Here is a 27,215-nt window from a genome sequence, read left to right as displayed (position 1 = left end):
TCCTCACCCCACAGTGAAGTGAACCATGCTGCAGGTAGTAAATATGTGACACTTGGCTCTGGCTGCAAGGCTCAGGGTGCAAGCGAAATGCCACAACAGCCCTCTGCATTCCAGAGTCTCATGAACCAGAGCCCAGCCTAGCTGCCATACTATCATCTCTTTTCACTCTTCCTTCCTCCTCTGAGGACGAGAGTCACTAAATCTACCAGTTTTAGCATGTTCCATCAGTTTACAGAGAAGCTTTCTTGCAGGAATCACAATGGTCGAAAAGTTGTCCAGCAATCGTATAGTTGATTTATTGAGGTTGATTCGTTTATCTTGATTTTTAAAGTGGTGGTGCTTTAATTAGCATGCTGACAGTGTGCAGTGCTTTAGCTCTTGAACAGTTTGAACGTTAAAACCCTCTAGAAAAAGTTGCTTCTTTAAATTAAATTCACCACCTCTCTAGCTGTACTTATTCAGATCTGCATCATGTCTTGCACCGGTTTATGAGCATCCAGCCATGAGCGTTGTGTTTTAAGATGATATGTAAACTTAAAAATGGTCCATCTTTTAAAATGTATATTAAGTCCCCTGAATTCGGTTCGGTTCTGTTCTGTTCGGTTGTGCTCCATCAAGCTGTTTTTGAACGTAAGGATATGAGTTACATAAACAGCATTTCGGAGAAGTTGCATCTTTAATTTTCATTCAATTCACCGTCTCTAAAGCTACAGTATACACATTCAGATGGCCATCTTTTGCCATCTTGTGCTGTTTTTTTTTTTAGAGTCCTGCCACAACAACTAATTAATTGCACAGTGTGCTGTGATTAATTGCATTTTTTTTGCGGATAGAGTTAATTAGACACATTTTTACAGGTAAAATCTTTGATAAAAGTGTATACAAATGTCTTACCAGAAAATGGCTATGGTAGAAGTTAAAGTCACCTATTGGAATATTACTTGAGTAAAAGTCTTAAAGTATCTGACATTTATTGTACTAATATTAAATGTACTTAAGTATTGAATGTAAAAGTAAATGCTGTTAATAAAAAAAAGTTAATTATTTTTAAGCATGTACACTACCTTAAAAATGGAGCCTACATTAAACTTGAAGAAAAAAAAAAAAAAGAGGACTTCAAGCTGAAGATTACTTTGAATTCCTCTCAAAAGGAACAAAGAGCTCAGCTTTGTCAGGGTCAACGTGTCATTCATTTTTCCAAATTGCAAAACTTTCTGAGCAAACAAATCAACATAAGGCTTCTGCAGTATGGTGGAGATTTAATGCAAAGCAAAAAATGGCAACAAGATTGTGTTCAGTTTTCAATTGGTTTCTTCCATTTGGTTTTCTTTGAAATGAAAAATGGCAAAATGTTTATCGCAAGCTTTCTGTAGTAAAAAAAAATGTGTCTTACAAGTTAAATGACTATATTGTTTTGTATGAATGAGTGATCAGGATGGTTTTCACATAATTTTGTAGCAAAAACTCTAGGCTACAGGATCCAGTTCTCATAAGTCTTGTGGACAAATGTTTAGTATGTGTTATATGGCCTTATTTCAATTACTTAAGAATTATGTTTTTTCAAAAACCACACATAAACATTATTTTCTCAAAAATACAAACATGTACATACATTGCTGAATACAGTGTTATCAGACATTAGCCATTAGTATGTTTTTAAGCAGCTGAAAAAAGCACAAATGTCAAGGCATGTCAACTTCTCCAGGGCCCAAAACACCCTCAGACCCCAGAGGATTAACTAAAATGTCGGGATACACTGTGAAACAGTTAGTGCCCCAGAAAGGGAGGGGAAACACATTGACAGTTCTAAAGACATTCAAGACATTGGCCCCCCCTCACCCTTGTCTTTTGATTATCCTCAGCAGTCTTTCCACTGCCAGGAACATGGAGTTCCACCTGGTAGCATTTGGGCGCAGCAGTTGCAGGGATCAAGCATCTTCAACAGTTTCAGCTGCAAGTGTGGATCTTCTGCATTTGTTCCAAAGTGCATCACACTTGCCAAATGTTGAACGGTACACTTTCTTGTATGCCTCATTGGATGTTGGTTTCGTGGCATCAACATTAGCTATTAGGTTGAGTAGGTGACAAGCACAGTGCTGGTGCTTTGGGAGCTGGAACGCCAAACCATCATCTTCATTCAGAAGTGCTGACACATAAACAAACTCCACTTCTTCACCCCCTCTTCAATTTCTTCATCCTCTCCTGGTTGAAATGCATTACTATCACTTTTGACTACATTGTTGTTCTCATCTTCACCAAAACTTGGAAAGCTTTTATGAAGTTAGAGCCTTTATCTGTTGTTGTTCTCAGAATCTCCCCCCGAATTTCAAACTCTGAATGGATGTCATTCAGGACATTTGCCAAGACATTGAATGTGTACGAACCTCTCAGTTGTTTACAGGGTAGGGCTGCTGAGCATCTTTTGAGACTGTCAAGGTCAATCCAATGGGCAGTAACACCAATGAAGCGCTGCCTTCTGACATACCAGCAGTCTCATGGCCTCAGTCACCGCCTTCATTCCTTTAGGGGCATCATCAATCATGGAGCGCAGAGTCAGCCATGACATAATTTTTGCATTAGGCTGCAGTTCCTATACAAAATGTCTAAATGGATTTTGTTCAACAATGCTAAATGGCTGGAGTCCTTGGACCACGTTCTTCACAACCACTTTGTCAGTGGCCCTCTGAGACACCGTTCAGGTGTTCACTAATGTGGTCTGTCTGCTGGTGGAAGGAGTCTCAGAAGCCCCTTTTCTCTTTGTTGATATCAGCTCTCCATATTTGTTAAGGCGGTGTACATGCTTTCTCTAAAAAAGTGAGAGACAGACATTTTCAAAGCATAGCAACTTTAGTAACAGGATTTTAATGCTACTCAACAACACTAACAGTCAATGTTTTTAAATGCCAATATTTCCGTATATTTGGATAAGAGGCTCTTCATCCGGTACGAAGAATCTTTCATTCCAACATAAGAAAACATTTCTCGCAAATATGGCCACGGTTGTGGGTGTTCGTCTTCATCACAACCGGCATTTGTCAACAGAGTAGCAGGCCACGACGCTATTTCTGCTTCCATCATCGTCTCATTGTAGAGTTGAACCCTTCACATACAGTCGCTAGCATCTGACATGCCTTGGCTTAAGTGGAAACTAAACTGCGGCTTTGTTTGAGAGCACTTGTTTGCACTTACGCATTAATGTGATTAACCAATTATCTAACTTGCATGATGGGACCTGACCACTGATTCGTCAAACCTGCTTGCTTGTAGTCTTTGTTCTTCCGATTTTATTTTGTAGTAACAAAGATGCATAGGGGAAATGCATCAGAGTAAAAGTATGCATTCTATTTAGGAAATGTAGTGGAGTAAAAGTGAAAGTTGACAAAAATATAAAAACTCAAGTACAGATTTTTCCAAAAAATACTTAAGGACTCTAACGAAGTAGTATTACTTTGTTACATTACACCACTGAGGTCCATACAATGCAAGTGAATGGGTGCTGAAATTTTTATGCTCCAAAAAGCACATAAAGGCAGCATAAAAGTAACACATAAGACTCCAGTGGTTAAATCTATATCTTCAGAAGTTAAATGATAGGTGTGGGAGAGAATGGATAGAAATTATTTTCCCTGCCCAGTAAGGGGGTATATGCATGAAGAATGTGAATCACCAAAAACACAAGAAGAAGAATGTGAAAGTTAAAGTGGAGATTGACTGAGCAAGGAGGAGAATGTATTGTAAAACTTTACTAAAATATTGATCTGTTTCTCACCCACACCTATCAGATTGATTCTGAAGATAATGATTTAACCACTAGAGTCATATGAATTACTTTTAAGCTGACCTATGGGATTTTTGGAACTTAAAAATATTGGCACTCTTTCACTTCTCCATTTTATGGACCAAAAGAGCTGAGAAATTGGACTATAAATCTTCATTTGTGTTCTGCTGAAGAAGAAAGTTGTACACATTTGGGATGGCATGAGGGTGAGTAAATGATTGGAGAATTTTCATTTTTGGGTGAACTATTCCTTTAATTGCACATTGTCAATGCATAAGACACTATACATGCATATATAAAACAAATTGAATGCTGAAGTTTAAAATCTCAACTATTCTTTTCTCTGGCTGCCATTTAGTTACTATCGGGCAGACGCTGGGTCTCTCTTGCACAGTTTCTTTTTTGACACTGTTTCAGATGACAGTAAGGGAGCATTTTTAGGCAATGTTAAGAGATAAGGCCACTTGCCCTTTTCTCTCCCACACCTGGCTTACCGCTTGCAGGTGAAGTCTCCATGCTTCTTACAGTAAATCCAGTCTTGTGTTTATTATGCCCAGGACAAAAGCATGCACTGCTCCACACAATCAGTTTCAAGCATGTACCACCTGTAAATATATACAGTGTATATATATGCCAGTTTTAGCTAAAGGAAGTGGGGAAAAACATTAGCTGGATTTAGAAATAGTAGTCATTCCGGGAATCCACCTACTAGTCAATTTTTCACAGTCAAATTCATAAAAAAACAATATTTTTTTAAATGCTCTTTTGGAAAAGTTGTATATTTAAATTAATTTTAAGTTTAATCTACAGTCTCTAGAGAATGGACATCTTTTGCCTTTGCATCTCGTGCTGTTTTTTAAGTATCCTGCCACAAGGGCCGTGTTTTAAGATGCAAAGAATGAATCTGATCAGGGTCAGGTGAACCTGAAACCAGCCTAATTTTACAGAGCTTCCTTAAGAATGATTAGTCAAAAAATATGTAGTTTGCACATCTCTGAAAGATAAAAGTTTGTGTTTATAAGAAAGGGAGGAAAAGACGCTTCATGGTCTGCTTTCCTAGTCAGATCCAAGAATGAAATGTCAAAAGAAATGAGCTGTCAGCCTACCACAGCTTCTGTAACAGATAGATACAGCACATTTGGGAGTAGAAGAATTTGAGGATGAAATCTGTGGGAGGGTGTTTTTAATTGTGATAGTGGAGGTGGATATAACACTGGCCAGAGTGTGCAAAGGCAACACCGGTCAGTTAACTGAGCTTTCCAATGAATAGAAATACTCTCCCACCCAGAGTCTCCAAGATGCTACATTCAACTTTTACTTCTCTGATGTACTCCTCAACATTGTGTGTGAGAGAGAGAGAGAAGTCTGAATGGATCAGATTGTGAGAGAATTAGTGATGTAATGAGTGCTGTCTGCCAGTAAGATTACTTCTTGTTTACAAACTGTAATCAAAGGGATAGTTCGCCCAAATTGAAAATTCTTTCATCCTCCACTCACGCTTATGTTGTTCCAAACCCATATGACTTTATTTTGTACTGTGCAACACAAAAAGAGAAGTGTAGCAGAATGTCCAAGATATTCTCTTTCACACAGTGAAAGTGGATGGGGACCAGGGTTGTCAAGTTCCAATAAGGAGGAGAATTTTTTTTTTCATATGTGTTTGGAACAACACGAGGTGCATAAATTATGATTTAATTTGTGGGTGAACTATTCCTTTAAAAGTGAATGTGGCTATTTCTTGAATATCTTCTATCTCTAATCATCCAGATACAGAGACATTAAAGTTTCTTGGTTAACATTTAGCTCTTTAAATAATGTGTGGTGTTGTTGTTTTGAGCCCTTTCTGACTGACACACTAATTGTTCAGGTCCGCCCGTAAAGCTCATCGAGAAAGCATACCACTCTGGTATGATCAACCCAAATCAACAATGGCAGAGGCTGAACCATATCGGCTCCATCGGCCAGTTTGATTACCAGATCCGGGTAACCTGTGATGAACACTACTACGGCTTTGGCTGCAACAAGTTCTGCCGGCCACGCGATGAGTTCTTTGGACATTACACCTGTGACCAGAATGGCAATAAGACTTGCCTGGAAGGATGGACTGGCCCTGACTGCAATACAGGTGAGCAAGTTTATGTTTTCATTGACATTTGACAAAAAAAATCTTGATTCCTTTTTTCAAAGAGGCATTTTAAAGTCAACTCTACCTTCTTAAAGGAATATTTCACCCAAAAATGTTGTCTTCATTTACTTGCCATCATGGCATTTCAAACCTGTATTGCATTCTTTGTACTGTGGAAGAACACAAGAGGAGATATTAGGCAGAATGTTAGCCTCAGTCACCATTCACTTTCATTGCATCTTTTTTCCATATGATGAAAGTGAATGGTGACTGAGGCTTAACATTTTGCCTTATATCTTTTGTGTTCCTCAGAAGAAAGTAAGCCATATGGGTTTAGAACAACATGAGGGGGATTAAAGGATTCTCATTTGCATATTTGGGTGAACTATCCCTTTAAGAGGGTGAAGGTAGTCTTCCATTTTGCAAGGCTTCAGGTGTAAATGGACAGTGCAATACTCAAAGCCTGATGACAGACCTCACATTAGAGCAGGATTCAGTTGGCAGGCCAGAGGTTTAAAAGATTCCAGCACTGTACATTTTCATAACGTTGTCATGGGTGAGCACAAGACCAAAACTAACTCTTCTTTCCCTCTCTCTCTTCTCCAGCCATCTGCAGACAAGGTTGCAGCACCGAACATGGATCTTGTAAGCGACCAGGTGGCTGCAAGTGAGTCATTTGAAATGTTCTTTTTCATTCTTATGACATAATTTACTCTTTGAGGTAATTTGAGGTGCACTACTAGTCAAAAGTTTGGACACATCTACTCATACTTCATTAATTTCTGCAATAATATCAAAGTCTTCAAAACTATAAATTAACTCAAATGGAAGTATAGGAATTATGTTGTGACCAAAAATTATAAATCAAAACTAGGTGATAGTTTGTTAGATTGCAGCTCTGCTACAAAACTAATTGCTAGCATTTAAGTATAACCCTTTACATCAAAGGATTTTAAGATCACGAGAAACATAAACTCAGTCAAATGCATCCAAACCTTTGACTGGTACAATTACTGACATCCACCTACAAATATTCAGTTTATTCCAAGATTGTGCTTGGCATTGAGACGATGTCACTGAGGTTATGTTGTGGAGACTGAAGAAAAATTTTTAGCTATTTTTAGAAATGTAATCTTTTTTTTCCTTCGTTTGAAAAGATATGGAGGCCTTATCTTTAAACTGTAATCTGCCAGCCTTTAATTGGGTTTTAAAATGCAATGCTTGTTTTGCTAATAGTGTATAAATTTGGCCACAGGGGAAGAGAATGAGATGAATGTGTGTGTGTGTGTGTGTGTGTGTGTGTGTGTGTGTGTGTGTGTGTGTGTGTGTGTGTGTGTGTGTGTGTGTGTGTGTGTGTGTGTGTGTTCATATACAGTAATTGTTCAGTGATTTTGCCCAAGTGCTGTAAATTATTTTGCTTTCTTTTTGCAAAACACTGCACCTCATAATACGTCCTAAACTACAGTGGTTTTAGTCTACAGCTATTTTGTTGTTTCCCTACAAAACAAACAATTTTGTGGTTTCTCTTCATTTCATAGCTGCATGCTCACTAACCAGCAGATTTTTTCTTTAAGTTATATTTTACAGAAAAATGGCATTTGCAATGTGTGTGTGATTGCTACATGCATAAAAACCAATCAATAAACTAGGGTTTCTAAGTTAACCGCTTGCAAAACCTACTTGTGTAAAGGAGAGAATCGAGTTATTGAATACTGAATTTCTTACACAACAAACAAAATTTCTATTGGTTAGGATAAGTCACAGCTTTTTGCTATTTGGATTTCTCTGGATGTTGTTTGATTTTTTGAATGCTCACTTGGATCGTGGTCAGGGGCTAGTAATGTTTTGTCTGTCCTTGTTACTCCTTTTAGTTAGTTTTATTACATTTCATCATTGTACTGTGAAAGTGTACAAGATCAAGACTAACAGTCTTGTATACTAAATGTATACTAAAAACTGAAAAGCATGATTATATCCCATTACCTATTTATCTCTCACTAAAAGTATTCCAGAACACACAACCATGCAATTGTGCAACTGTAACAAGAGCTCAAACTGTGCTAAATTGAAACTGGCAAGGTCTACTGGGTGAAAATGTCTCTCAGCCATGCTGATTTATCCATAGATCTGTTCCGAAACCTAGTGAGCTGCCTACGGAGATGGCATGCAAAGACATCATAGACATGCTCGCTGCTAAGTCTGTTCCAAAAGGAAGGCAGCAACAATTATGCAACGTCAAAGGCAACGTCCACACTAATATGTTTTTGCTTGAAAACACATTCATTTCACTATGTTTACACCTCTCTTCCACATTAGAAAGGTGTTTTTCTTTTTCACCTAAAACAGAAACTTTTAAAAACGATGACGTTAGGAAACTAAAAACAGAGGTTTCAAACATAAATGGATTAGTGTGGACGTGACTCAAGATACCTTTTTTGGACAAATTCTAAAGCATCCTTTTAACCTGACATAGGGTCTTTAAAACATAGCGCTCATACTCTAGATGCTGAAAAACAACTAGATGCAGTGTATCGATCAAAGACATCTATCTAGTGCAAATTGCCATAGCAAAACAATTGAAAAAGAGGGCAGACAGACATAGAAACGCATTCAGTTTGAATGGCTCTTAATCCCAGAATGTATTAGGCATTCACTACATAGCTCACTACATTTTAGAGCATAGCTCATATTTCTGGTTTAATATCACTCAACAGTTTTCCAAGTAGAACTGAAAGCTGAGCTAATTGCAAACCGCTGTGCTTTGCGAACATTTCTCATAAGTGAAATCTTTATGCATGTTTAAAAATAGTTGCCTTTAATCACAAAAAGACATTTCCTCCAGGAGAAGTGCAGGGTAGATCTATTGCTGAGCCTTTCTGGAGATGGCTTTTTTATCCCCTTTTCTCCCAGTTTGGAATGGCGAATTCCCACTGTGTAGTAGGTCCTCATGGTGTTTCGTTACTCAATCCGGGTGGCGGAGGACAAGTATCAGTTGCCTCCACTTCTGAGATGGTCAATCTGCACATCTTATCACGTGGCTCGTTGTGCATGACACCGCGGAGACTCCCAGCATGTGGAGGCTCATGCTACTCTCCACGAGAACCACTAATCGCGACCGCGAGGAGGTTACCCCTGTCACTCTACCCTCCCTAGCAACTGGGCCAATTTGGTTGCTTAGGAGACCTGGCTGGAGTCACTCAACACACCCTGGATTCGAACATGCGACTCCAGGGGTGGTAGTCAGACTGGAGATGGCTTTTAATTACAGGCTTAAAGATATACTGTGGCCGGAGTGTAGGCTCTCTTTATTTCATGCCTGGGGCAGAGAGCCGCTGCATGGGAACAAAAGTGAGAACGCAGAAGAACCCGTTGTAAATACATTGGCAATGATGCAGTCTGCAAACCCCAGTTATGGGGCCAAGCCGCTCTGCTTTTATTGAGACAGAGTGTCCTGCCACAAGCTAATGTTAGTCTTTTTAAAAGACCCAGTGGAGTTTTAAAGCTGGTATTTGTTGTTTGCATGGCTTGGCATTAAATAATTAGACGTTGATGGCGGTTCCCGTCCCCAGTGGACATATATTTTATAATGCAGTTTATAAAAAGGGTAACCTTTCAGTGGACTCCTTTAGAAAAAATTACATTTTCTCTACATGCTGAAAATTATAGCAAATTATTATTTAAAAAAAGCCATTACACACTGTTTAGGTGTGGTGATACTGTTAAAACAGCACAACAGACTCGGTGCACCTCTTAAGAAATGGGACAATTGGAAAGACAAACTGTTTTCAAAGTAAATTTCAAAAACATTCTCTGTTCCTCCAAATAACTTGTCAGTAAAGTAAGGGTTAGTTGCATTTGATTGCTTGGATAACAAAATTTCAACCTAATCCACAAAATATTACCCTGGGATCAGCAGGTTAAAAGTAATTCGAAAAACAACTCAAAAGTGCATTCAGTGCAAAAGTGAGGTAAAAGAAAAACGCTCTAACTTAATTTGTTTACAGATGCCATCTATGCAATAGAATTCTTTCATTTAAACATTTAAGTTAGGCTTAAGTTCCCACTTAATGTACAACTGCATGTACTGACATTCGGTGGCATTTACAGTCCTTTTGCATTGCAAACCAGGTCTTAGTATATATTTGTCCTTGAAACTCTTGCAGGTGTCTATATGGCTGGCAGGGTTTGTACTGCGACAAATGCATCCCTCATCCTGGCTGTGTCCACGGAACTTGTGAGGAACCCTGGCAGTGCCTTTGTGACACTAATTGGGGTGGACAACTCTGTGACAAAGGTAAGAAAACTTTAATTGGTTCTCTGTGTTTTTGCTTTCTAGCGCAGTGCAGTTATTGAACGTTCTTATCTCTCAGATCTGAACTACTGTGGAACTTACCAGCCGTGTTTCAATGGAGGAACATGCAGCAATACAGGGCCTGACAAGTACCAGTGCTCTTGTGCTGATGGCTACTCTGGGGTCAACTGTGAAAGAGGTGAGTCTGCTCTAGAGTGGAGCAAAGATAGATTTAATGTCAGTATTGTGCTCTCTCTTGAAGTTTCCCTGAATCTTTGTTCATCATAGTGGCTTTACCACTAGTGACACTAAATGGTTTTTAACACTTCCCAACTCCATGGTTAGCTCAAACGGGTAGTTTCTTCCCAAACCCATGCCATTGGTTGAGACAATGTTGTTGTTAGTGCAACTAGCCGTAAACGCTTCACCTTTAAATTTGGTCCCTCATTTCCTATTTAGCATTTTAGTGTTTCTGGCTAATGTTTGGGCTGTGTAATTTATTGTTGTTTGGCAACAAGAGTGGTTTAAAATGTATAATGCTTAAGAAAAAGTTGCAGTTTTTGGTTCTGGTTATGTAATTACAAGTGTGTACTTCGTAAAGAATATATATATATATATATATATATATATATATATATATATATATATATATATATATATATATATATGTATGTGTGTCTATGCTTTAGATACAAAATATCTAAAGCATAAAACCGAAATATATAGGTTAGTGAAAATATTGAAATAATGGCATAGTTTCTCATTGACTTAATTGATCACCAACATTACAAATAATCACTTCATGTGTACTGTAGTGTAATGTAGTTTGTGGCATTACCAACCCATTTTTTTCGCCATATTTTCCTGTTTCTGACCCTGTAAATTATGATAGCTGCTAAAAACAAAAAAACTGTTTTGATGCAACTGTTCAGTCTGACTTTTGCTGTCTCTTTTAATAAATATTTAGGCAAGCTTATTGCTCTGTTTTCTGTTTGTTTGTTTGTTTATTTTGACACAAGCCCCTTAAGAGTGATTGTGCTATTCTTTCATTTTATTGTTATTGAGATGAAGTCAAATTGAGAGGGACTGACACTGAAGCAATGTCATTGTATTCCACCCCCAAAAATACATTTTATTTCTCTCATGTTGTTCCAAACCCATATAATTGATATGATTTTCTGTGGAACACAAAAAGAGATGTTATGCAGAATGTTCAGTCATCATTCACTGTTATTGTATGGATATAAGATGCAATGAAATGGAATCGTGATTGAGACGAATATTGTAAATGAATATCATCTTTTGTGTTCCATGGAAAAATGAAAGTAAGTCACACAGGTTTGGAACAACATTAGGATGAGTAAGTTCATTTCAGCTAGGATTAGCTGCAGAGAGAGGTGAGGGCATAGAGACAATACGAGGGATAATGTCAGTCCTTGGGCCTGAACTGTCTACAGTGTCAGGAAGGGCGCCCAGGTCTGCTAATCCTCTGTTATGAAATGTCCTGCCCGTGGATCTCCTCTGTTTTGACAGTCATTGGTTGGATGGGTTCAGTGATGATATCTACCAGATTGACCGTCTTCTAGATTCAGGCCCTCAGGGTGGTGACAGCCTTCTGGGGCAATGTCAAGAAATCCTCCCGTTCTTCAGACCATGGGGGAAATTGTTCATTCTTAAGCCGGAAGGTGAAATCTAAATGAAACATTAAGCACAACGACAAGTCTGCAGTCTGCTCAGTACAAAAAAAAAAATCAATGTGTTCACATAGGAAAACAACTTAAAAATAGTGCAGATGAATGCAAAAACTAATTTGGTATAAATGGCCACTAAAAGAGAGACTATGTGGTTTCCATCACAGCGGAACATGCCTGTCTGTCCAACCCATGTGGCAACGGAGGGACGTGCAAAGAGACTAGTCAGGGTTACGAGTGTTTCTGTGAGGTCGGCTGGAGTGGCCCATCCTGCAATATCAGTAAGATGGCACATAATCATGCTTTTTTCAGTAATACAATCACAAGACAACCAGCAAGAACATTAAATGTGTCTAACTGGTCTGGTCTCATAGATGTGGACGACTGTTCGCCCAACCCATGCAAGCACGGAGGTACCTGTCAGGATTTGGTCAATGGATTCAAATGCACCTGCCCTCCTCACTGGACTGGCAAAATGTGTCTAATTGGTGAGAGTTTAGTCAAACATTCTGAAACCCAAACATCTTTTTAACTTAATCTATTTTGTGAGAACATGTGAATGATTTTGACTAGTATTTTCTAAATTTCAAAGATGCCAATGAATGTGAGGACAAGCCTTGTGTGAATGCTAAGTCATGCCACAATCTGATTGGAGGATATTTCTGTGAGTGTCTCCCTGGCTGGACTGGTCAAAACTGTGATATAAGTGAGTATAACATTATTGGTTATTTAAATCAAAGGAATCATCTCTTCGTGTGCTTGCATGGAGTCCTATCTGAGTGTTACAAGCATGTTTATGGCTTTTAAATACAGATATAACTCTCTCATTTTCAGACACAAATGACTGCCAGGGTCAGTGTTTGAATGGAGGAACTTGCAAGGTAAGAGATCTCCTGATTGGACTTCATATTCAGCAGCCTTCATGTTCTTGTTAACAGTCCCTGAAAAAATAAAACTAGCCAAGACTTTTGACTAGTGGCATAAAATCTGGTTCATATTGAAGTTTATTCTAGCCAAGAACCACTCACTTAAACAGGAAGAGCCTGTCTGACTGCCATGTAAAGCGGCCCACCCCAATAGTTTTTTGTTTTTGTTTTTCATCGGGTGGGTTTATCTGAAATAGTGTATAACTCTGAGAACAAAGTCAGATGTACAGGTGTAGTCAAGGATGTCACCTTTAATCAATAATGTCCGATTCATACAAAACTCCAATACTTAATCCCATGATTTGAGTCCAACGACTTCAATGAACGCTTCTTCATCAGAAGCGTTCGTTGAAGCCGCCAATAAACTGTAAATATGACTTTGATATGTGCGGCAGACCAATAAATACATGCACCCTGACTCTTGAAAACTGTATCACACCAGCCAATCAGATTCAAACTGATGTCTTCTTTAGCTAGCTATTGCTATGTTTGCATGCAATACAGATGATCCTTTAACAGTTTATGGGCGTACCATCTGAGGCTAAAACCATCTTTCAAAGGTATTGATACTAGTCAATTAGTTGACTACTGTAGCACATCCCTACTAAATAACATAAATGTAAAAATAATTTTTGGGTGTCAATGCCAGGAAAACATTCATGTTCATAGCAGAAAGATAATTTTACGTTGGCCGCTCAATTGGAGTGGCTTTTCTTCCAGAAAATAATGTAGTTCTGGCTCTTCTTTGACAGGACTTGATGAATGGTTACAGCTGTCTTTGCCCGCCTGGTTACTCTGGTGAACACTGTGAGAAAGATGTGGATGAGTGCGCTAGCAGCCCATGTCTGAATGGCGGTCGATGTCAGAATGAAGTCAACGGATTTCAGTGCCTATGCCCTGCTGGCTTCTCAGGTCAGCTGTGTCAGGTGAGAGAAAGTCACACCTTCTAAAGATAATTTTCTTTAACCTGAAAATTATGTCATCTTAAACCCAACCTCATGTTGCTCGAAACTTGTTTCATGTGAAAAAAGCGAAACAAGACAGTTATTATTAAAATGTCAAAGCTGCTTTTAACATAGTATGAAAAAGCATGGTGATCAGTGGCTGTCAAGTTCAGATGCAATTTTTATTGGTTTATTTACAAATGTATTTATTTGGTGGGGAATTGAACCTGGGTCAATCTTCTATGTAAAGTATGACCTAGTAAATTCAAGAAGTGAGCCTATTGCCCCTCTAAAAAACGTCTAGGTTACGTATGTAACCTCCGTTCCCTGATGGAGGGAATGAGACGTTGTGTCAGAGAAGCGACACTAGGGGTCTCTGTTGAGCGCCGATATTCACCTCTGAACTATGAAAAAAGGCCAATGAGAGTTGGCAACCAGTATTTGCATGTCCCGCCCCCGGACATACGGGTATTTAAGCGGCGCAAATACGGGAGTTCATTCAGGATTTTTCTGAGGATGGCCACAACAGTGGCTCGGCTCAGCGACGTGGCAGGGGAGACACAACGTCTCGTTCCCTCCATCAGGGAACGGAGGTTACATACGTAACCTAGACGTTCCCCTTCTGTCGCTCTCTCCACGTTGTGTCAGAGAAGCGACACTAGGGGTCCACTTATAAAAGCGCCACGCGCTGAGCCGTGTACGTGAACTGCTGATACAGGAGCGAGCAGGTATTCTTACGTGCAGGACGACCAACTGTATCAGGCTGCACGTACCCTTCCCCAATGCCCCATTTAAGCCATCAGGATTCCTTATCGTTACCCTGGAGGGGGGGAACAAGGTGCTGGCCGCCAACCTGGGAACGGGCCAAGCCTGGCCGGGCCTCTTTTCTCTCTATGTTTCTCGCATAGAGCAACTTAGGCCGGGGCCCTTACACGCATTGAGGGAAGGGGGTCTTAGCCCTTATTCAGGGCGGAGAAGACCCTGCGGAGGCCACGCCTACCCGAGAGGGGAGGCAAGTTTAAGTGGCAAAACCATCAGAGGCCTGACTTAGGGCCTATGTGGAAAAGTCGGTGCGGTGGTGGATCCAGCATATAGAGGGGGGAACATACAGCACGGCAACCGAGGCAGCCGTGACTGCCTAAGGGAAGTACGGGAGTCCACTCGCCAGAGGGGACAGAACCGTGGCGTTACACACAGGGGGAGTCCGAAGGAGGCCTTACCTGTGGAGCACCTATACCAGTGCAGGGTAGCTTGCGGTACCCGCAGTGGCTTGGGTCGGCGAGTTCCTCCGCTGAACTGCGACCCACGAGGGCTAGGGAGGAATCAACCAGTGTCCCAAACCTGAGATCTCCTGGGAATGAAGGCGCACTGTTTCCCCTGGTTAGGGGGAAGGGCGCTAGATGCAAGCGATTCACCCGGTCAGATCGTGGGCGTGCCACCGAGTTCTACGGGCTCGGTACCTGAGAGAACACGGGACGATACTGACTCAACTCGGAGATTGTAGAATCTCACGAAAGTGTTCGGTGTTGCCCAGCCCGCTGCTCTACAAATGTCTGCTAGGGCAGTGCCCCTAGCCAGTGCCCATGAGGACGCAACACTCCTGGTGGAGTGGGCTCGGACCCACAAAGGGGGGGGCACGGCCTGGGTGTGATAAGCCAGGGAAATGGCGTCGACAACCCAGTGGGCGAGTCTCTGCTTGGAGACAGCATTCCCTTTCTGCTGTCCCCCAAAGCAGACGAAGAGCTGCTCAGAGCGTCTAGTGCTCTGTGTGCGGTCCAGGTAGATACGTAAGGCATGTACTGGACACAGCAGTGAAAGGGCTGGATCTGCCTCCAGCGCTTGCAGGTTCACTACCTGATCCCTGAAGGGTGTGGTAGGAACCTTGGGCACATAGCCCGGTCGCGGTCTTAGGATCACGAACGTGTCTGCCGGACCGAACTCCAGGCAAGTGTCGCTAACAGAGAACGCATGCAGGTCCCCGACCCTCTTGATGGAAGCGAGCGCGATCAGCAGGGCGGTCTTGAGAGAGAGGGCCCTGAGTCCAACTGAGTCAAGCGGCTCGAAGGGGGTCTCTGGAGTCCCGTAAGGACGACCGAGAGATCCCAGGAGGGGAACAGGTTAGGCCGGGAGGGAGCTATCCTCCGGGCACCTTTTAGGAACCTGACGATTAAGTCGTGCTTACCAAGAGACTTTCCGTCTACCGTGTTGTGGTGGGCCGCGATAGCGGCGACATACACCTTGAGGGTGGAGGGGGACAGCCTCCTCTCCAGCCTCTCCTGAAGAAACACGAGCACTGACCTAACTGCACACTTCTGCGGGTCTTCGGCTTGGGAAGAACACCAGTCCGCGAACAGACGCCACTTTAGGGCATAAAGATGCCTGGTAGAGGGGGCTCTGGCTTGATTGATTATATCTACGACAGCAGATGGTAGACCGGCTAGATCTTCCGCTTCCTGGGGGAAATGCGTACTTGCGCAGCCCCGTGGGCCAGCTGTGTGCCAGCGCATCTGCCCCGAGGGGAGCCTCTGTCCGGGCATACCAGAGCGGGCAGTGGGAGGTTTCTTGGGAGGCAAACAGGTCTACCTGGGCCTTTCCGAACCAGTCCCAAATCAGATGGACCGACTGGGGGTGGAGTCTCCACTCTCCGCCGGGCAAGCTTTGTCTTGACAGCGCGTCCGCCATCACATTGAGGTTGCCGGGGATGTGAGTGGCGCGCAGTGACTCCAGTCGCTGCTGACTCCATAGGAGGAGACGACGGGCGAGCTGTGACATGTGGAGGGAGCGTACTCCGCCTTGGCGGTTTATGTAGGCTACGACCGTGGTGCTGTCTGTCCTGACTAAGACGTGTTTGTGCCGAATTAAGGGAAGAAACTTCTGCAGGGCCAGAAAAACAGCCAGCAGCTCTAGGCAGTTGATGTCCCAGCGCAGCGGGCCTCGGTTCCACCGGCCTGCGGCTGCGCGCCCGTTGCACACGGCGCCCCAACCCAATTTGGAGGCGTCGGTCGTGACCAGAACGCGTCGGGACACCTGCTGCAAGGGTACTCCAGCCCTTAGAAAGCAAAGGTCTGTCCAGGGTTTGAAGGTCTGGCGGCAGGCAGAGGTAACTTTTACGTTGTGTGTGCCGCGGCGCCATTCTCGTCTCGGGACTCGAGTCCAGAGCCAGTGCTGAAGTGGTCTCATATGCATCAACCCCAGACGTGGAAGTACGCGTCCTTCAGGTCTACCGCTGTGAACCAATCTAGATGCCGGACGCCAGATAGAATTTGTTTCTGGATGAGCATTTTGAACGGGAGTTTGGACAAGGTCCGATTGAAAACTTGCATGTCCAAGATCGGTCGTAAGCCGCTGCCTTTCTTTGGTACAACAAAGTAAGGGCTGTAGAAACCCTTCTTCATTTTGGTTGGAGGGACAGGCTCTATCGCGTCCTTTAATAGAAGGGAATGGGCATGTTGGCTGTGTACTGCGGAAAAATGTACGCCCACGAAGGGGGGCAGAGACCTGGCAAACTGAATTGCGTAACCGAGTCGAATGGTCCGGTGCAGCCAGCGTGATGGGTTGGGCAGTGAAAGCCACGCCTCTAAACTCCGTGCTAGGGGCACCAAAGAGACGGGTTTTTTGGACGTACCCGGCGGGGCTTCGCAGCGGTGCGGAACAGGTAACGTGGCGTCGGGAGGCAACGTGGCGTCCCGAGGCTCTGGTGCTGAGAATAAACTCAAAGCACTTACCTTGCTCCGCGCACCCGGCAGGGGGCGGGTTCATGACTGAGGAGGAGGTCTGATGCTGGCGTCCTCTGGACTCGTCTGAACCGGCCGGCCGGGGAACAGTCGTGGGGCTGAAGGCGGGGACACCGCGTCCATGGAGCCAGGACTGTTGAGGCCTGAAAGCAGAGTGCCGTGAGAACGGCATTTGCGGGCCATATGCCCCAGAGACATAGGAAATAGCTCTTTTATTGAGAATTTGGGTACCGCAGCCCCCGTTAAGGGGTGCGGCAAATGAAAAAACAAAGGATTCTCCTCCCGGCCCTCCACCGGGGGACGGAGCAGTCTTACCACCTCCGGAGCTAACTTCTTGGACTCTGGGTGCGTTGTCTCAGGAGCGCCTGGGAGCCTTCCGGGTGCGTGCGCTTCCCGCAGTTTGCTCGACTCTGGGGCTGAGAGCTGGGCCCGAGTTGAGGCAGAGCAGGAGCTTGTCTTCTGGCCGCGGGAGGACGCCCTCGGCGAGCAGACGGGGCATGGGCCATGGCGGCAGGCTTGCGGCGAGGCATGATGTGAGAGATGGCCTCCGTCTGCTTCTTTACCGTGGAGAACTGCTGGGCAAAGTCCTCGACGGTGTCGCCGAAGAGGCCGAACTGGGAGACAGGGGTGTTGAGGAAGCGAGTCTTGTCGGCTTCACGCTTCTCGACCATGTTCAGCCACAGTTGATGTTCCTGGACCACTAGCGTGGCCATCGCCTGCCCGAGCGCTTGCGCTGTGACCTTCGTCGCTCTCAGGGCGAGGTCGGTCGCTGAGCGCAGTTCCTGCAGCGTGTCGGGATCAGGGCCACCCCCGTGCATGTTGTGAAGTGCCTTGGCTTGGTGGACCTGCAGGAGAGCCATGGCATGCAGGGCGGAAGCGGCGCTTCCGGTGGCGCTGTAGGCCTTCGCTGTCAGCGAGGAGGTTGCTCTACAGGTCCGGGAAGGGAGTACGGGGTGACCTCGCCAGGTGGTAGGGGTACCGGGGCATAGATGGATCGCAACCGCCCTATCCACCTGGGGAATCGCCGCGTACCCGTGGCACGCTCTGCCGTCAAGGGTGGCGAGGGCAGACGAGCCTGTGGCGGTGTGACGAGTGGAGAGGGGTGCTCTCCACGAAGACGTCAGCTCGTCATGCACTTCCGGGAAAAACGGAACCGGGGCGAGGCTGTGAGCGGCGCGCAGACCCCAGGAACCAGTCATCCAGCCGTGATGGCTGTGGAGAGGATGGAGGGTTCCAATCCAAGCCCACGCTGTTGGCTGCCCGGGAAAGCATGTCGAACATCTGTGCGTCAGCCTCAGCCTGGGCGTGCAAGCCCGAAGGCGGCAGCCCAGGGGAGTCCTCTGCATCAGATGCCGCGCCCTCCGATGTCGCGGCGAGCTCATCGGCTTCCATCGCAAGAGGGTCGGCTGACTGGCTGTGAGGCGAGTCGCCGCCGCCTCGAGCACGCACGGGAATCAACGAGCGTGCTGGGGCGAGGGTGGTCCGAGGGGGCGTACCCGGCGGAGCTGCACCCGCAGCCATCCCCAAATCGCCTCCATCGTCAGCCGCATCGTCCTCAATCCCGTGGGAAGAAGGAGCAATACGGGGGGGTGGCTGGAGTGGCTTGCTCACGGTTGTAAGCAAGCCGCGACCGCAACGTTGTCATGGTCATGTTCTCGCAGTGAGAACATGAACCGTCCACAAACGCAGCCTCGGTGTGATCGCTACCCAGACACACGAGACAGCGCCTGTGGCCGTCAGGAGAGCACTCTACCGCATCCAGAAACAACACAGGGGCGGAAGGGCATCTTTATAAAGATGCATCCTTAAAAGGACGTTCAACGCCGCTGTGTTTTGCTCTTTTAGAGGAAATTACTCTCTTAAATAAAATCACTCTTAGGAAAAAAACTCGTGAGAGTTTTTAAATCTGCACTGTCGATGCGCCCAGGGGCAGGAATGCACAGCCGTGCAAACAGGAGAAAGCTGCTGTTGTGCGCCGTGGAATCCAACAGTTATGCAGCAGAGGGATGACAGGAACTCTGTGTGTAGTATGCAGCAGTTGCAGACATGACCATCGGCTCCGAAGAACTTTTATGAATGAACTCCCGTATTTGTGGCGCTTAAATACCTGTATGTCCGGGGGCGGGACATGCAAATACTGGTTGCCAACTCTCATTGGCCTTTTTTCATAGTTCAGAGGTGAATATCGGCGCTCAAGAGAGACCCCTAGTGTCGCTTCTCTGACACAACGTGGAGAGAGCGACAGAAGGGGAACAAAAAACATGTACATGCTTTTACTCTAAAGAAAGCAAGAGACTGAAAAGAAGGGATAGTTTTGAGGCCGGTAGGGTTTGGCTACCTCTTGAAAATATTCTCCGTATTAGTTTTCATTCCCTGAGCAGTTTGGTGTGCTGTTTCCTGGCAAGCCCTGTGTGGAGGCTGTTGCTCTGTGTTTTCTAAGAATCCAAAAATGCCTGAATATCATTTTTCCCTCATCATTGAGCTCTTTTTCTCCTATTCTAAATCCTTCTCCGGTATAGCTGGATATTGATTACTGCAAGCCCAGCCCATGTCAGAACGGTGCACAATGTTTCAACATTGCATTGGACTACTTTTGCAAATGTCCCGATGATTACGAAGGCAAAAACTGCTCGCACCTAAAGGACCATTGTCGAACCACATCATGCCAAGGTGAGAATCATTGTATATCTTTAAACCGCCATTGAAACCTGTGATCCACGAGTTGCATGCCATTGTTCAACTGCTGAGTAAAGATTACAGATTAGATTACAGGACCATGTTCTCTCTCACCACCTTCAGGGGGAAAGAAAAGGAAACACACACACAGTCTCTTAAACACACTTTTTCTCCCTTCCCAAATCATCCTGAAAGTTTGCCCATTTCTTAAGAGCTCTGTGTGTGTTCTTGTGGTAATGACTTGGTGAGATTCTCTGCCTTGGGTGTGTGTGTGTGTGTGTGTGTGTGTGTGTGTGTGTGTGTGTGTGTGTGTGTGTGTGTGTGTGTGTGTGTGTGTGTGTGTGTGTGTGTGTGTGTGTGTGTGTCAGACCAACCCCACAGCTAGATAAGGCCATCATGTTTCTTTCAACTCATGGAAGAGAATGAGGGTTTATGTGCATTATAGGGCCTCATCACCCACTCTACACTGCAAAAGTAGAGGTACAGGAATTTCACTGTAAAGTGAACCAGACAAGATCTAAATAATTTGCCTGGATTTCTAAACAGCAGTACAGAATTGTAGTATCACAAGACTTCTTCAGGGTTTTCGTGGTCATGTACAACCTGTAAAAAACAGGGAATTTTTCAATCATATTTTTCCAGGGCTGGAAAAGTCATGCAAATTACTATAATGGAAATAAATGTTCCCAGTAATATTAGGCACTAAAATATTCCATCAGCTTTAAAAATGTTCTGGGTTCAAAACAAGTAAAGGTACATTAACAGAATTTGTGGCATTACCACAAAAAATGATTTCATCTCGCCCCTCCTTTTAACCTGTTAACCTGCACCAGTGCGCAGTCGCACCGAAGAGTCCCTCCCCCCCCCCAGTTTAATGTTTATGAATAGATTTAACGTGAAAGAACATCATTAATCTTGGCAAACTATATATCATTTTAAAGGTGTAAGCCTCAAGCATCGATGATAGAGCTCTGTTTTTCGATGAAAAGCTTATAACGAATGTATTTCTTGCATTTATGTAAGCAATACAGATCAAACAAACGTAATCAAAAACGGAGTACTTACCAGTAGTGTCGTAATAACGAGCCACACACGCATCCACTGCTAAAAGTTCCAGATTGGATGGAAAGGTGAGGGTCCACTGAATAACATCCCATAGAGCATTTTTAGTCCAAAGAAACAATAACGTTGTAACATTGATGGTTATTCCTTTGTTTACATCGAGTTTCTTCAGGGTGAAGTATCATACTTGTCGGTTATGCAATAAAATTATGCATAAAAACAGACTCCGGTAGCCGAACGTTATATGGGTGTGTTGCTTAGAGTGTAATGAACAAATTAAGACCGCACACACACACACAAATACAAAGATAGGCAATATATAGGTCGAAATATCCAAACACTGCCGTCAGTTTTTTGACGTCATGATATGCTGATCCTATTGTTTTGTCTTTACAAACGAAAGCCAATGAAAGAATTGAAATGATATGACTGATAGAAAATGTAGCCAAGCAGTGCACGATTCCAACGATATCCGGGAAGTTTAAATTCCTCGCGAACAAGATGTTTTTTTATTTATTTGAATCAGCCACTCTAACCTGCGAATTAGGCTGTGACCACACCCCGTCATTTGACAACAAACGAGCCATAGTAAAAAGACGGTTCCCCAGTCAACATCTGTTTTCGCGTCTTACTTACTGGACGGATTATCTCATCAAATGGATCGTCAAAAGAAGTTTTTTTTCTGCTGAAGTGTTTTATTTGAGATCACTCGAAGCAGCGATGACCGAAATTGAGGAGTGAATACAGCGACGACGGTGATATACTTGAGGACGGAAAAGATGGTCCAATTTTACATCGGTGAGTTGCTATGTAACATGCACACATTATACGTGTGTGTGTGTGAGAGAGAGAGAGAGAGAGAGAGAGAGAGAGAGAGAGAGAGAGAGAGTGTGTGTGTGTGTGTGTGTGTGTGTGTGTGTGTGTGTGTGTGTGTGTTTGTTTGTTTTCCCATTTGATTTATATGGTAAATGCATTGTGGTCTGAAAAGACCAAATATAAAACAAATGGCTTGTCTGATGGCTGGCTATCAGTGTGATTGTTTGTTGGTTCTATGTCTGACCATCCATATGAATGCTGTCTGTATCACTGGCCATCACCAGCCATTGAATGTTGAATGGGCGACTATCGGTATGAATAGTGTATATGACTAAAATAGCTTGCAGTACCCTTCATAACATTTGATCATTAGGTTGCTTTTTGAGGTATCCAAGGAGGCTTCTTGGTACCTGGACATAGTCTCGGAAAAAATATTGCAGAAATCTCATTTTTCATAATATCTTCCTCAAATGTGAAATATAAACTGATGAGACTTGTGGCTTTCAATCAATTGCCTAACTGGATTCATCCAGGTTTGTTTTCATTGATTTTTCCATAAAATAATGAAATGTTACTTGCAGTACAAATTATCTTCAAGACACTTTAAATTCTATAAATTTTTGTCTGTGTAAGTTTTTTCAACTTTTACATTTGGGTAATAAACTCCAAAGTGTCTTCTTTTTAAATATGTCTAAATTGTGCATGTAGAGCAAATTGTTCAGTAACTACAATTATTTTAGTTTGGGGATGTCATTTCTGGGGATGTGCCTCAGGCAGGGGAGGTAGAAAGGGAACCGACATAGTCTTGGAAAAAAGCTTGCAGGAACCCCATTTTTCATTATATCTTCCTCAAATTTGAAATATAAACTGATGAGACTTGTGGCTTTCAATCCTTTACGTAATTGGATTCCTCCAGGTCTATTTTTATATATTTGTACATGAAATAATAAAACATTTTTTGAAGTTCACATTATTTATGAGGCACTTCAACTTTTATAACTTTTTATTTGTTTGAGCATTATCAACTCTGATTTGTTGTTAGTAGAGTGCCAAGTGTCTTCTTTCCAAAGAGACCTTAATTGTGCCTGTGGTACACTGTTCTCAGGAGCTATATTTATTTTAATTCAGGTATGTCATTTTCAGCTGCGAGCCCCTGAGTGGGGGTGCAGGTTAACAGGTTAAATAAATAAATAAAATCTAATTTACTGTAAGCCACTTACAGTGGAAGTGAATGGGGTCAGTCCATAAACATTCACATACACAGTGTTTCAAAATTAATTCTAAAAGATGTGTAAACATTATACATGTAAACATGACTGTAGTGTGATAAAATCTGTGTAAAGTTTGATAGTCAATATTACAACTTCGTTGTCATGACAGCCAAAGAATGTAATTGTATTGACTTTTATACATTTACACAGATGAGGTTAGTAGGTGATTTTTATCACACTAAAATCATGCTAGCACATATAATGTTTACATCTTGTGGCCAACATTTTGAAACTACATGAATTTGAGTATTTATGGACTGACCCTATTAACTCTCATTTTAAGTGAATTAGTATTACCCCTTTTTGTTAAAACAAACAAAGGGGTGAGTCGAGATATTTGTTTTCTGTGGTAATTAACATAATGCTGCAAATGCTGTTGATTGAACTTGTATTGAACCTGGAACATTCCTTTTTAAAATGTGCTTTAAAACTACAGTTATTTGTGAACAAATCCTTCTTTGTAGTTGGTCCTTCTCAATGAATCTGCTAAACTGGTTCGGAAATCAGTCTGAATCTTTTAAATCCTTAACCAGCAATCACATAATTCTGGAAGGTCATGGAAAAGTCACAGAAATTCATTGATCAAAAATGTGGAAACCCTGGTTTTTTAAGAAAAAAAAAAAGGAACTTGCATGCACAGTTTTCCTAGGTTTTTTCACTTGCTGTTAGCCTGCAATGAAACTAGCGTTTTAATTGCTCAAGCTTACGTTCTTCCTTTGTACATTTTATAGTGATTGACAGCTGCACTGTAGCCATGGCATCTAACAGCACACCTGATGGGGTGCGGTATATATCCTCAAATGTATGTGGCCCTCACGGACGATGCAGGAGCCAGGCAGGAGGCCAGTTTACATGCGAGTGTCAGGAAGGATTCAGAGGCACCTACTGTCACGAGAGTAAGACTGAAGGCTTGCATTGTTTAAAGTGAAAGTTCACCCATAAATACAATTCTTTCATCATTTACTTACACATGTTATTCCAAACTCACATTCTTCCATGGAACACAAAAGAATGTAAGGGACTGACAGCCTCAGCCATCATTCACATGTAATCTTTTTTCCATACAATGAAAGTGAATGGTGACTGAGACTAACATTCTACCTAGCACCTGTTTTTGTGCTCCATAGAAGAAAGTAAGTCATACTGGTTTGGAAATGGTTTTTCCTTTTAAACGATTTACATTTATGGCCACTGAATACTTCTGATCTTTTTTTTTTTTTTTTTCAGATATAAACGACTGTGAGAGTAATCCATGCCAAAACGGCGGAACTTGCATCGATAAAGTGAATGTATACCAGTGCATTTGTGCTGACGGCTGGGAAGGAGTTCACTGTGAAATCAGTATGTTGATTTGAACACATTTTTCTATGGTTTCCTCTTTCTCAAACCTTTTATAATTGTTTGTGCTTTGTTGGGCTAATTCTACTCATTCTTTTCTCCCCACTTTTTCAGATATAGATGACTGCAGCTTTAACATCTGCCTGAACAAGGGAGCATGTCAAGACCTGGTGAACGATTTCTACTGCGAATGTAGAAATGGCTGGAAGGGAAAAACCTGCCACTCCCGTAAGAAAGTCTATTTTCCTTATGACCCACCTATTTATTTAAAAAAAAAAAAAAATGTGCGTGTATGAATGGAGTTCTAATATAATACTGGATCAATCATAATTTCAGGTGATAGCCAATGTGACGAAGCCACATGCAACAACGGAGGTACATGCCATGATGAAGGGGACATCTTCAAATGCAGATGCTTACCTGGCTGGGAAGGAGCCACCTGTAACATAGGTTGGTAGCAGTTACCAAGTTCGGTGACGCCCGTTCAGTTTCACTCTCTTAGAATGTGATACAACCTGTTGACATTAACCCCCCTTATGAAAATACAATGTTCCAGCAAACCCCTGTGGCAAACATTACCGCAAATTCATATTTGTACACAGCTCTTTTGTACTCTTTTATAAAATATTATGACCATGTAATGTAAAGGGATAGTTCACCCAAAAATAACAATTTTGTCATGATTTATTCACCCTTATGTTGTTCCAAACCTTTCACTTTCTTTTTTCTGTGGAACACAAAAGGAGATACAAGTCTTGGTCACCATTCACTTTCATTGCATCTTTTGTTTCATACAATGAAATTGGTGACTAAGAGTGTCATTCTGCCTAACATCTCCTTTTGTATTACATCGAAGAAAGAAAATCATACTGGTCTGGAACAGTATGAGGGTGAGTAAATGATGTCAGATGAATTTGGGGTAAACTATTCCTTTTAAATCCTAGGTAATTCAGAAAAAATTACAGTTTGAGACCAAAGGCAAGGTTGCCTTGGGGAACGGGAGAAAATTGCTCAAATTACACAGCCCATGTTCAATCGGTCCAGCTTATGGTTTTAACTGGGTCAGCTTTTCTACACATTCTCTCACTTTCTGTCAAAGTGCTGGCAGTAATTTACTTTAAATGGCACGAACTGTAAAATAATCCCTTTAGATTTCAGCTCTAGCATTTTTGCACAAATTGGCTTGATGTAGAAAATATCATATCTGGCTTAAAGTCCACTCACAATTTTTTGATTGTGAAAATATAATACTTGGTTACATTTCAAAATGCAGCAGGTCTGTTTTAAGTGTGGCAGTCTTGTTGGGATTGTAGTCATGTTTATCTGTACAGTTCTTAAGTTCAGTTCAAAGGGTTCTGACCTCTCTTGCGGCTCCTCTGCAGCCAAGAACAGCAGCTGTCTACCCAACCCATGTGAGAACGGCGGCACCTGTGTAGTCAGTAGTGACTCCTTCACCTGCGTTTGCAAGGAAGGCTGGGAGGGGCCCACCTGTACAGAGAGTAAGTACTACTTCCTGTGGGCTTTAGAAAGGTTCTTGTAACTTTTAAAGGTGTGAGGGAACTAGTGTTGATATTAAAAGTTAATTCTTCAAGTTTCATTCCTTCAACTCTCATTCTCTCTCTCTCTGACTTGCATGAGGTGAGTAAAGGTGAGTAAAGGAAGGTTCCTCTTTCCTGGCTTTTTTTTTTTTGCTCATTCTTTTCCATTCTTTCTCTCAATTCAACTCAAACTGGCTGGACATTGTAGGTTGCTGCCAGCTATGAAGAAAAACATTTAAATGAGGAAAAAGTGAAGACAGATGTCCCCTCTTTTCTCAAGCCCACCCTCCTATCCTCTGCTTCTCATTTTTCAATGTGCTTCTTTCATATATTGTTGTACACCTCTCACTCTCTCCTTGGCATGTGTATAAACTAAAAAACTTGGAGTCTTAAAGGGATCGTTCACCAAAAAATTTAAATTGTGTTATTATTCACTTATTCTTATGTCGCTCTAAACTGTATGACTTTCTTCCATGGAATGCAAAAGGAGAAATTTGAAGAAAAATAATTGCAATATACACTCACTGAGCACTTTAATAGGTACACCTACTTATTCCTGGCATTATATGTGGCAGCAATGCAGTGCATAAAATCATGCAGATATGGGTCAGGAGGTTCAGTTAGTTTTCACATTAACCATCAGAATGGGGGAAAATGTGAACTCAGTGATTTTGACCGTGGAATGATTGTTGGTGCCAGACAGGTTGGTTTGAGTGTTTCTGTAACTGCTGATCTCTTGGGATTCTAGAGTTTACTCAGAATGGTGATAAAAACAAAAAACATACAGTGAGTGGCAGTTCTGCGAATAGAAATGCATTGTTGATGAGAGAGGTCAACAGAGAATTGCCAGACTGGTTTGAGCTGACAGAAAGGCTACAGTAACTCGGATAACCGCTCTGTACAATTGTCGTAAGCAGAATAGCATCTTAAAATGCACAAATCATTGAGGGTGAATAATCGATTTGTTCATCACACTCAGAATATAGAATATAGTGCACAAGTCACACCGACTACTTATGTCATTG

General features: G+C 42.7%; 1 protein-coding gene across 1 annotated transcript in view; it reads left to right on the top strand.

The window, feature by feature from the left end:
• The window catches only part of LOC127660554 (protein jagged-1b), a 48,918-nt gene that overhangs the window by 10,558 nt on the left and 11,145 nt on the right, over positions 1–27,215 (top strand). Inside the window, exons 4-18 of the mRNA XM_052150873.1 lie at positions 5,646–5,903; positions 6,510–6,570; positions 10,067–10,197; positions 10,274–10,393; positions 12,053–12,166; positions 12,260–12,373; positions 12,478–12,591; positions 12,720–12,766; positions 13,564–13,737; positions 20,009–20,159; positions 24,046–24,210; positions 24,542–24,655; positions 24,767–24,880; positions 24,989–25,102; positions 26,035–26,151. Coding sequence (XP_052006833.1) covers positions 5,646–5,903; positions 6,510–6,570; positions 10,067–10,197; positions 10,274–10,393; positions 12,053–12,166; positions 12,260–12,373; positions 12,478–12,591; positions 12,720–12,766; positions 13,564–13,737; positions 20,009–20,159; positions 24,046–24,210; positions 24,542–24,655; positions 24,767–24,880; positions 24,989–25,102; positions 26,035–26,151 — 1,908 coding nt within the window. The remainder of the gene's footprint in view (positions 1–5,645; positions 5,904–6,509; positions 6,571–10,066; positions 10,198–10,273; positions 10,394–12,052; positions 12,167–12,259; positions 12,374–12,477; positions 12,592–12,719; positions 12,767–13,563; positions 13,738–20,008; positions 20,160–24,045; positions 24,211–24,541; positions 24,656–24,766; positions 24,881–24,988; positions 25,103–26,034; positions 26,152–27,215) is intronic.

The sequence above is a fragment of the Xyrauchen texanus genome, chromosome 20, assembly GCF_025860055.1.
Source record: "Xyrauchen texanus isolate HMW12.3.18 chromosome 20, RBS_HiC_50CHRs, whole genome shotgun sequence".
Taxonomy (NCBI): domain Eukaryota; kingdom Metazoa; phylum Chordata; class Actinopteri; order Cypriniformes; family Catostomidae; genus Xyrauchen; species Xyrauchen texanus.
This window is presented reverse-complemented; position numbering and strand designations above follow the sequence as displayed.